Source organism: Nestor notabilis, unplaced genomic scaffold (assembly GCF_000696875.1).
Source record: "Nestor notabilis isolate BGI_N333 unplaced genomic scaffold, ASM69687v1 scaffold3678, whole genome shotgun sequence".
In the NCBI taxonomy this organism is placed as follows: domain Eukaryota; kingdom Metazoa; phylum Chordata; class Aves; order Psittaciformes; family Psittacidae; genus Nestor; species Nestor notabilis.
Window position 1 is genome coordinate 1 of NW_009939621.1, and position 11,181 is coordinate 11,181.

Sequence of the window (11,181 nt, forward strand, 5' to 3'; positions counted from 1 at the left end):
GCTGCCCCGCCAGAGCCGGCCCGGACCCCGCGCAGCCCCGGCACGGGTGCAGGTAAGCGGGGACTGGGAGGGGGGTACGAGCCGCTGTCGGGAGATACAGAAGCGGGGAGCGACGCGATGGAGCACCCCGAAACGCTAAAGGGGTGGCCAAGATCAGGGCGAAGAGACTGGGGGGTATAGGGAAGGGGGAGGCTTGAGGGCTGCAAGGGAGATGGGAGACCTTGGGAGAGGGGTGCAGGTACTGCAGAGACCCAGTGGGATATAGGGAAAAGTGAATCTTGGAGGCTGCAAAGAAAAGGGGAGACCCGAAGGAATGTAGGGGCAGAGGAGGTTTGGAGGCTGCAAAGGAGAGGGGAGACCCCCGGGGGAAAGGATGTAGGGAGAGGGGAGATCTGGTGGGATGCAGGGAAAGGGGTGTCTTGGAGGTTGCAGGTGCAGGTACTGCAGAGACCCAGTGGGATATAGGGAAAAGTGAATCTTGGAGGCTGCAAAGAAAAGGGGAGACCCGAAGGAATGTAGGGGCAGAGGAGGTTTGGAGGCTGCAAAGGAGAGGGGAGACCCCCGGGGGAAAGGATGTAGGGAGAGGGGAGATCTGGTGGGATGCAGGGAAAGGGGTGTCTTGGAGGTTGCAAAGGAAAGGGGAGACCCAGGGGAATGCAAGGAGAGAGGAGGTTTGGGGGCTGCAAGGGAGAAGGGAGACCCCAGGGGGATGCAAGGAGAGAGGACACCAGTGGTACAATGGGAGGGATGGAAACTCAGAAACCTTGGACCTGGTGGGGTGCAGGAGAAAGGGGGGGCCTAAGGGCTGCAAGGGAGAAGGAGACCCACAGAGTGAGAGAGACCTGAGATGGATGCGCTGCATGGGAGAGGAGAGACCCAAGGTCTGCAAAGGTCCCATCTGAGGGCTGAAGTGAGAGGGGAGAGCTGGGGACTAAAAGGGAGGGGGAAGATGGAGAAGGGTATAGGGACACCTAAAATCCAGGGAGAGGGGGGACTAGAAGGGTGTAAGGGACACTCAGGGGTTGCAATGGAGAAGGGAGATGGAAAGGGGAGACCTGGGAGCTGCAAAGGAGAGGAGAGGCTGCATGGAGAGGGGAGACCTGGGGGCTGGAATCAGCCCCACCACCTCTTATTCCTTATCCCTGCTCCCCATCCTCGCTGCAGATCACTTGGGGATGCGCTACCCCTGGGGGAGAGATGGAGGCTGGCACCTTCTTGGGTGGGAAAGCTGGAAAAATGAGATGGATACTCACACATTTATATATAATTCATATTGCCTGTTCCTATCTTTGGGATCGGACTTTTGGAGGTGTTGGCTGGGAGTGTTTCCAGTGTACAGGAGTGAGGTTGGCTGCAGACAGCCTTGGGTAAAGAGAAAAGAGAGCACTGAGTTAAAAACAGCTCCAGTTTTTAGGAGCCCATAGGCCACTTGCTGCTGGTTTGATCAGTGACCCAGAGCTCTCCAGAGCTGTAAACATCACGTCTGCCCCAAAGAGTCTCCCTCCCCTCCCCTTTCAAATTCCTCTTGCAAACGTAACCTGTGCTGGGCTGAGTGGAAAAAGGCGTTATTACCTCCCCAAATAACAGGGGTGTGATTGCAGGCCAAGCTTGCAGCTCTTGGGGTGGGTATGAGCGGGGTAGATCACTTCTATTCTTCCCTGGGGGTTGACAAAACCCCTCAAAGTGCCTTTTCTTTAAGGTAGGGGGCAAAGCAGAGGGTGAGGTTGTCTGGCCAGGGTTAGCGAGAGGGTTTTAGACCAACTGAGACATTTTACACCCGACTCTTGTGTTGTTCAGCAATTCACCGGTGGGAGATAAGGGGTCTGAAATATCTAAATGGACACTAAAAGGCATGGGCAGGATTAAGAGCTGAAGGTTTCCAGTGTGCTCATGGAGGAGGGGGTAGAAAAGAGCTTCCAGAGATTAAGAGATATAGAAATACCCTGAAACAAGGAGTATGCCTGGATGCTCGTGGGAGCACTGCCTTCAAGGGACGCATTGAGCCCAGATCCAAGCAGGCATTAAGGAAAAATAACCCACAGTGATGAAATCCTGCCTCCCTTGTAGTAAGTTGGAGTTTTGTCTCGGACTTCAAGGGAACAGGGAACTCGCCCCTAGAGGTTATTAAAATCCTTTGTAATAATAGCACTTCTCTAGTAACCCTTTATACCATGCGCTGGGATTGAGATAGCCAAAAACCAGCCTGAATGAAGAAATACACTGCAGATGGCAGAGAAAACACCCAAAAGTAGGCCTTCCCCCCAATCCAATTGCTCCCCAAATGTGGGTATTGGGATGGAAAGCTACAGATGGGACAAACCCCAAGCTGGGGGTCAGGTGGGATGTGCTTTTCCCAGAGTAAGGGGTTCACTGGAGTGATGCCGATTGCTTCAGCCATTCCCGCTCCCATCCCAAACCCCTTTGAGGGAGCAATGAGGGGGAATGCCAGCATGCTGTGAGACTCCCGAGGTGCAATGTGGCAGGCAGGTTTTTCTGTTTATTTTATTATTGGCTTTCTGGTGGGGTGGGAAACCACCGCAAAGACCACAAAGAGCAGCCCGGAGCAGTGTCTGAAGTGAATAAGTGAAGGGAAACCCATTTACTGCTATTAATACCACTGCTAAAATAAGCAAGCAGTGCCCTGGAGACACAGAGGAACCCCTTTAAGAATTTAAGTCCTGCACCTGGTTTGTTTATATGTTTGGACTGAAGAAGAGAACAACAACAATAAAAGGGGGGGATGAGGAACAATCCTTGAGAGCTTTTGTCTCCTCCTGGCTGCTCCCCAGAGACAGAAATGTGATTTCATGTTTACGGAGTTGCAGCCTTTTCCGTGAGCTCCAGGTGCCCGAGGACTTGGAAGGAGTGAGAGGCAGAGTTAATGAGGTGAGAAGGAAAGCAGAAGGGAACACATTTTGTTGTAACAGATCAGACTGAAACATCTGCAGGGCACGGGCACCTGCGTGGAGTTGGGAAATGCTGCTTTCATCATTTGTCTTCTCTGCAGAAAAAAGAGAGAAATCTGGAGAGATGAATTTGGGCTCATTTAAAGATTTATCTTCTTTTTTTTTTTTTTCTTTTATTGTTACACAAACCTTTTGGAGAGGGGGGGGAATAGAAAAGTTGAAGCAGCGACTGAAGTCTTGCCATGTGCAGGGTTAAATGGAAACACACAATCAGACCATAACTCAGGGTGTAATTCAAGCCATACGGTTTGTCTGTCTGTTGACTCGGAAGGTTGTATCAAGGCTTGGCGAGGGAGGGGACTGAGAGGGGATAATCCAAACTTTTTGTGATTCATAAACCACTCCTTTGCAATTTGGATAATAGATCTCTCTCTCGTGACGGCGCGCTCAGCTTCAGAGCTAACCTTACCTCGTGCTCTTTCTCTCTCCTTTCAGGTTGTTCGATCTCCAAGGACGAGCAACACCCAAACTGAAGGGAAATACGTTGCGCAGAAAATTAGGAAAACTCCTTTTTGCATTATTCTTTTTTTCTTTCGAGAAGCTGATTTCCTTCATCAAGTGGGGGACGGTGGAGAAAATGAAGCCGAGTCCGCGATTTTTCTTAGCTGGTTTTCTGTCTTTGATTCTGCAGACGGGGCTTTGCTATGGGATAAAATGGATGTAAGTACCTGCCTATCTCTCTCTGCATTTTTAAAGCCTTTGTAGGCACTGCTGGTCTCTTACCCAGTTTTTGCAACTGCTATTTGAGGCATGCTGTGAAGCTGTTTAAAGAGCAGCAAGCGCTGCGTCTCTCCTGGCATTCATTGATTTCAAGTGTGTGTGTACTAGGGGCTTGTGCTAACAATACGTCTCCATCTTCTTTCCAAAATATGCATGATTTAGGCTCTCTTTTTATCTTCTCCTCATTGATACCCAAGGAAAAGCACACACTTGAGCACTCACATGAGCCACTTAATGAAGTTTCTAGTGTTAGCTCCTACCACGCTGGGAAACTCTCCCACCGGGACCACTGGTCGTGCTGAGTAGGAGATGAGAGCAGTAGGGACGGCTGCTAAGATAATGCCGCCAATCTCCAACCACGGGGGATGCTTGACAGATAACATGGGGTTTTTTGTGGACCTTTTAACCTTTGGATTTCATGAAGGGTGTTAAAAATGAGGGGGGGGGGGGGGGGGGGGGGGGGGGGAAAATGAGGGGGGGGGGGGGAGGAAGGAGGGTGAAGAAATACCAGGGAGTGTGGTCAAGTCTGGATTGAGTTTCCTCGGAGGTAATGTCACTGCAAACAAAGTGAAAACATCACTATCTCATTTCTTTGCTTAAGCAAGCAATCAATTAGTTGCTTACTGCAAAATAAACAAACAAGCCCCTCGGCACCCATCTGGTTTCATGTCCTCGATGAGTGATCTGTCTTTTCTACTCAGGTTTGAAGCTGTGCACAGAATAAATAAGGGGATGTGGGCTAGCCTCAAATAAGCATCTTCCGTAGAAGAAAAAGCACAATTAAATGCAATGCCAGGAGGATTTTGTTGTGTAGGGTATAGTGTGTCGAGGTGAGGATCTTTGGGTTAGGTGGGGAAACTGGGGTGAGAGGTTCCTGATTTGTTCTCCTTCTGCCACAAACCCTCTGCTACCTCTAATTCCCATTCCACTCTCCCAGTCATTGTCATATGAGGCTCTCCCAGAATCACCTTTTATAAAGGCTCTCTTGAATTGGGGTATCTGCAGATTAAGATGTCTCGTTCGAGCCAGTGTTTTCACTGCCTTGCATGCAGTCAGGGGAGAAGGGAATTCCAGGTGGCAATTCACCCTCTCCAAAGAGACATCCAACACAAGTGTCAAGAGATGTCCTCTGGAGATGCCATGGACTGCGGGGAGCTGCTTGAGACCACAATTATACGTGTAAAGAGAAGCAGGGTGAATCCCTCTGTAGAGTGCTTAAATGCACATGGTCAGGTGGGAGGAATAGTCAACCTACTTTAGGGCATTTCACTGTGTCCATACTCAGAACTACATTGAAAGTAGAGTCACGATCTGATCTGCTCTTCACTGTCTTAGCTTTACACCTTGTAGCAGTGACCACAGCTAAATTACACAGCCCAGCTATTGCTTTCTGCCAGCTTCCTTGAGTATTTAGGCTGTTGGCTCTGCATATATGTGATACCTTGCATATATATTGTACCTTGCATATATATGATACCTCTGCATATATCCAATACCTTGCACAGAATGGGCATCTCCTCTCTGCACAACATGTAGCACCATACCCATGGGCTGGCAGAGCCTGGACTCACTCAGAACCATTATTTCTATGCAGCACAGAAATCGAGCTGGTTTGTGGCACCCTGATTCAGCAGGGCACTTATGTACAGACCTATAAGTGAGTGGAGGGGTTCTCAAATACTTGGCATTAGGATCCCACATGAGCAAGGTGCTAAATCCTGAGCAAAGGGCCTGGGTTTCCCTAGAGGGCAGGGGCAAGATGAGCTTCAGAGGGAACCTGATACTGTGGTGGCAAGCCATAGACATGAAAAAGGCTGGAAGGCAGTGCAAGATCCCCATTACTTTGTTGGCAAAAGCAGCTTTTTGGCTGGTAAGTGGTTAAGCTGCAAGAGTTGCTTTTGGGGATGGGGTGTGGGGAGAAGCAGTTGGAGGAAAGACACTGAAGTTGCTGCTCCTCCCCTTCCCAGCAGACGTATCCCCCCTATCACAGAGTGAGTGGGGAAGATGAAAGCTGGGATTAAAGTGGCATTTGAAGCATGAACTGCATCCAGATGTGCTCCCTTCACACCTGTTTAAAGCCTGGTGAGGACCTGCACTCCCTGTCCCAGGGCGCTTCACCACTGGGATGCTGCCAGTTGGGATTTCACATAGTTATGGAGTTTTTTTTGTTTCATTTGCTGTTTCTTCTCCTTTGCCCACCCTTGTTTTTCTATGGAAGCACGGGCTGATTTTTCCATCCTCCCCATCACTCTTTTCCCTGCTGCAGTGGTGCTGTTACCACAGGGACTAAGGGACCATCCTTGAAAACCCCATGGGTAAACTCTTATGGAACAGAGATTGATGCTGCTAAATACCAAGTAATACCTCAGAGCTGCAATCACAGCCCCGGACTCACATGCTGGGTGCTGCACAGTCAAACTCTGACCCTTCTAATGCTTGTGGATGGAGGAGGGGGGTGGGAAAGGGATGGGATGAAGAAGGAGGAAAGTGCTGAGATGGTTTTGGTCATGGGCTTGTCTCAGCGGTCTGCCTGCTGCGATGTTGTTGTAGGCACGGTGCCAGAGGCGAGCTTCAAAGAGGGTTTGGGAGGGGAGGGAGAAGATAAGGAGGTGGGTTTTGCCAGCCTAGGGAAGAGGGAGTGACTGATATGAGAGGCGATAGGAAATTCAATTTTGATGCAGGGTGTAATGTAATTGCAGGGGGAAGAGGAGAAGAAAAACACACTTTTCAGCTGTTTAGGGCTTTCCTGTAACACAAATATCCCCTGTAAATTAGTAGAAGCAGGGAGAATTTAAAAGGGAGCTATTTGTTTTATTTTAGTTGGCTTAGTTTTATGTGTTCTATGGTCCAGATCCCCATGGTTGTAAATCAGCACCATGCCCTTCCCTGCCACAGATGCACGGCTGAGCATCTGGCATGGTGCATGGATGGTCAGAATCTCAGAAACCTTCTCTTGCTGCTGGAGAAACCACATTTTGGCTTCTTCCATCTGAAATCAAGGGAACTAATGGAGTGTGGACAGATCTTTGCAGGATCAGGGCTATTATGGAGAGGCAACCGTTCCATTCAATGCATATAAGACTCCAAATCTTATCTTTGCATGGTGCATTTTGCAACCACTTTCCCATCCTAGAGCAGGGTTTTGTTGCATCGCTTTGTGGTCCTCAGTACTCGTTTTGCATCACAGGAGCTGGCGAGGTGAGGCAGCCATCAGTTTCAGTGGGAGATATCTTAGTGTCAGTGCCTGTAGGAACTCTTACTACCCTACCCACCTCCCTTTGCACCCCCTTTAGCTTTCCTGGGGGGGCTTGTGTTTGGCCAAGCAAGTTGTTGAAGGAACATTTTTAGGTGGAGCTGAAAAATTAGATGAGCACTAGAGGGAGCTGCAGCCAGATGTGCACGCCACGGTTATGCAGATGTTGGGCTGTCCAGGCACCACGTAGTTTTTGAGACACTTCTGTCTCCCTGGGAGCTGGCATCTCCTCTGTCCAGGAAACAGGCTGGACTGTCCTTCTGCATTAAGTGTCACCCATCTTCAATTTAATAGTGGTTGTAAAGAAGCCAGATGCAGCAAGTGATTGGGGTTTTTTGCTGTGTGGCTTTCTGGATTCAGCCCATGATAGTAAGTGATGGCATTAGGAACCCCATCATTCATACATGAAGCTTGATCACTTTGAGAGAAGCCCCTGTGGTGGTGGTCTAGATATGCCCCATGCCTTCTGGAGCCATCCCAGCTTTGCTGCACATGGTTAAATCACAGCCCTTCAGGAGCAAAAGGTGGCTTGGCCACGCTCTTTGGCGAACCCAGGATGTCCCCCAGCTCACCAGCCTCGAGCAGCACCTCTCTGCAGCCAGCAGAAAGCAAGGAGTGGGGGGAATGGAAAGGGTTTGTGCTTCCCGGCAGCATCTGCTTCTCTCCTTTAACCAGAGAAGGGGGGAGCTGGGACATGGGGCACGGGCGCCTGCGAGGAGACCGTCTGCCTGGCAAAGGGGCTGCTAGATGAGCTGCTGTGAAAGGACTGCAGGACGGGGAGCGGGCTGGGGGTGAGGGAAAGGGGGGGACAATGGCTTTGAAGTTTGCTCTTCGCTCAGGAAAACTTGACAAAGCTCCATGGCCTTCCTCAGCCCTCGGGGAGCCAACGCGCTGCTGGCATCCACTTCAGTCAAGCTTGGGTGGAAGTCAACAGCCCTGTGCCCGCTGCTGCCAGCGCTGGATTTGGCACCGTGTCTGAAAGCAGCTCTTATTTTAAGCTTTTACTTCAGGGTTGGTTCCCCCCCTCCTCCTCCTCTTCTTCTCAGTCTTTCTTCTTTCTTTTTTTCCTCTTTTTTTCTATATAAATCTTGCTTCTCTGAGTAAAAAGTCTTTACAGAAGCAGTGGGATGTGGCTGCTTTTCCAGCTTGTTGGTCCCCAGACCAGGACCGATGCAGGGCAATGTAGAAAGGATATGGGCTGCCCCTACCAGGAACTTAGACAAGGTTATTGTGACAGTTCTGCAAGGCTTTTCCAGTTGAAAACCTGGGAAAATGAGGCTCCTGCAGATTAGAACCCCTCAATGAGATTGAACGTAGAGAAACCACAAACCCGGTCTCTGCTTCTCTTCATTAAAGTTTACTTCACTGTTCCCAGATTGCTTAAATCTTCCTTTTTCCACCCAAAGCTCTGCAAGATTAAGCTGTTTAAGAATAGGCATAAAAAAGAAAGTGCCTTTACAGAAAACAAAGTGGACAATTTGGAGCAGAAGTTCATGGTTTCACTAACAATCCCTCTGTGAGCCCTTCTTGGGTCACATCACACAAGGGAGGAAGGTGAGATGCCCTCCAGAGAAAGCCCACATCAGAAAGAGAGGAGGTCCTTCCACCCTTTAAGGGTGTTTTAAGGCACATCAATGCTTCACTGCTCAATTCAAGGAGTTTTTCCTCCCTTTGGCAGTGTCCTGCTCACAGTTGTCCTTGTAAGCCAAATAATGTATGGCTTTCACTGATATCTGCTCAGATCTGAAGGTACTTATCCCAAGATGCTGCTGCTATGAATAGTCCCCTCACAGAGCCCAGATCTGCAGGAATGGGCCCATACCTCTCAAAGGACCTAACACTGCGGAGCATTCATGTTTTGGAATGAATTTATTAACTGCCTGAGATAATTAAAAGAGTAAACGAAAGTCATGATCCATCCATGCATCATGTTTCCTCTGTAACTATGTTTATGGTTTTCTGTCAGTACCCATAACTCCAGCTGAAAGCCCTGCTATGCTATATATAAAGCAGGAGATGTTTGGTTTGGGGCCTGTTTGTTTAAAGGGATGGGTCAAATATGTATGTATGAAAAAAACCAACCACCCCTCAGTTGTCCTCAGCTTTCTGGAGAATGAGGGATGGGGCAGGAGAGTCGGGGCGGGGGAGAGCATGACATTAGTAAGAGGAATCAGTGAAAAACAGCATTTATAGGGTGGCAGAAGGTAAAAGTGTGAGTCCAGATAAAGGTGTTTATCAGGTTTTTTCCCACCATAGTGAGGACTAAAAGCTGTTCTGCAAGCTGTGCCCTTAAGGGCTGCTTTATTCAGGCTGGTTGTGCCCCTTTGGCTCCAGCTCCCCTCCCAGTGCTGATGCACAATGAAGACTGGGTGGAGATCGGATAGAGACCCACCACCAAATCCCACCATGGACGAGATTCTTCTGGGAGAAGATGATTTCCTTTCCACTGCCCCACAAATGGATTTTGTTCCCCAACAATATCCTTTGCAGGCAGTGGGCATCCCTCCATGTTGGTGGCAGAATGTGGGGAACAGGGAGGGTTGGTGCCTTTCCATGGGGAGGGTTTGGACAAGCAGTGGGTGGAGAAGACACTTCTGAGTGCAGGACAGAGACTGAGCAAACCAGTGCTGTCAGGGCACGGACTAGATGACCTAATAGGCCTCTCACATTCCTGATCTGTGATTTATTGATGCACTTTTTGGTCTCAGCAAGCGACTCCAGTAACTGTGAGTTTTCTTTTCCATCTCCATTACCCTTTATTTTTCCTCCCAACGCTTGGAGATGTTTCCAATTATAGGTTCTCAGAAGCAAAGGTATGAAGTTCAGGCCTGGGAGATGTTCAGAAAACACCTTTCTGCCTTTTGGATCTTTATTCTTAGTGGGTTCCCTGGAGCTCAGTTCATTCAAAGGGAAAAAGCCATTGCTGCCACTTAGTGAGTTTTCCTCAATGGGGCCATGGTCCTTCCTCTCATTACTGTCTGGCAGATATTTTTCCTTCTTCCATGAAGCAAATTTCTTTCTTATTGCATTATGTACCTGCTTCTGTAATGGTGACCATTTCAGGCCATCTGTAATAACATGATCTCGTTGTATCACATCTCCTTTTTTCACAATGGGGATGAGTTTCAGTCTGGATTCAGCTCTCATCCAAACCTGCTGGTGGTTATTTCTGCTGCTTCTGACTTGTCTGTAATGGTGAGATGCAGGTGCCTTATTGTAGGCTTCCAGGTCCCTTAGAGATGAGGAAGACACCCACACAAGACTAGAAAATGTGGTGCAGGGCCTAGTGGAAACATCCCAAGGCCTCTAAAGCATCACTTGGAACCTCTAATTAGAAAACAGAGCTGGTGCTCCACAGTGCAGCACCTCTGAGAGCATTCCTCATCTACCTGAAGCTCAGAATGTGAAGCTCTCTCATTTTTCTGCCTCATCCTGCCTGCTTGTTTTGCTGCTGGGACACACTGTGCTGGAGTATTTATCATTTTAACTCTATTAGTGATGAGCTGCTTTGGCCTCTTGCCTGATTCGTGTTTCAATCCATTCCTGAGAGTCACTGATAGGCTTTCTGGGATAAGTTTTCACAGGTTGCTGGTGCCAAGTGCTAGGGGTTGGACACATCTCACCCAGCTCTGTGCTTATACAGTCCAGATGTCTGCATCTGAGCTCAGTGACTGGGTTCCCTCTATAGGGCAGAAATCAGCACTTCTAGGGCATGATGTTATTCTACTGTAGATCTCCAAAGCACATCAGGCTAATTGCTCCCTAGATGTGGCTTTTTCTTTCCATGGGCTGAAGGAGGACCTTGAAGGACTACCATGAGGTCCACAATGTAGAGGCTTGAAGCCAGGTGACATTCACACTGTCTGTAGACTCATGCCTCTACCTTCAAGGACATGATATATCTGAGAGACCTGAGCACCCAGAATATCACCAACAGGTTTCATCACCACCAGCACTGGTTCACTTCTAAGGCAGGATGAGTTGCCTTCTGAAGGTGTCCTTCTCCAAACAGGGAGCATTGCATGGGCAACAGTGTGCAAGGGACTGAGATGAACTACAGGGCAACTAAATACTCCACTTTTCCCTCCCCCTTGAAACTCACTGGCCAAAACTTCTGTTTGCTATACATTTAATGCACCACTTTAAATATATGTATGATGTATATATTTGCATAGCTAGCAGAGTGGTGGTTTCCCTTCTAAGTTTGTACCTCATGTTCTAGTGCCCGGAATGCCCAACTCC

The 11,181-nt window shown here is 48.8% G+C and overlaps 1 protein-coding gene across 1 annotated transcript in view; it reads left to right on the forward strand.

Annotated features, from left to right (window-relative positions):
• Positions 1 to 3,543: 3,543 nt before the first annotated feature.
• WNT11 (wingless-type MMTV integration site family, member 11) overlaps positions 3,544 to 11,181 on the forward strand; it is a 23,288-nt gene continuing 15,650 nt past the window's right edge. Inside the window, exon 1 of the mRNA XM_010019959.1 lies at positions 3,544 to 3,626. Within this exon, the coding sequence (XP_010018261.1) occupies positions 3,544 to 3,626 (83 nt within the window). The remainder of the gene's footprint in view (positions 3,627 to 11,181) is intronic.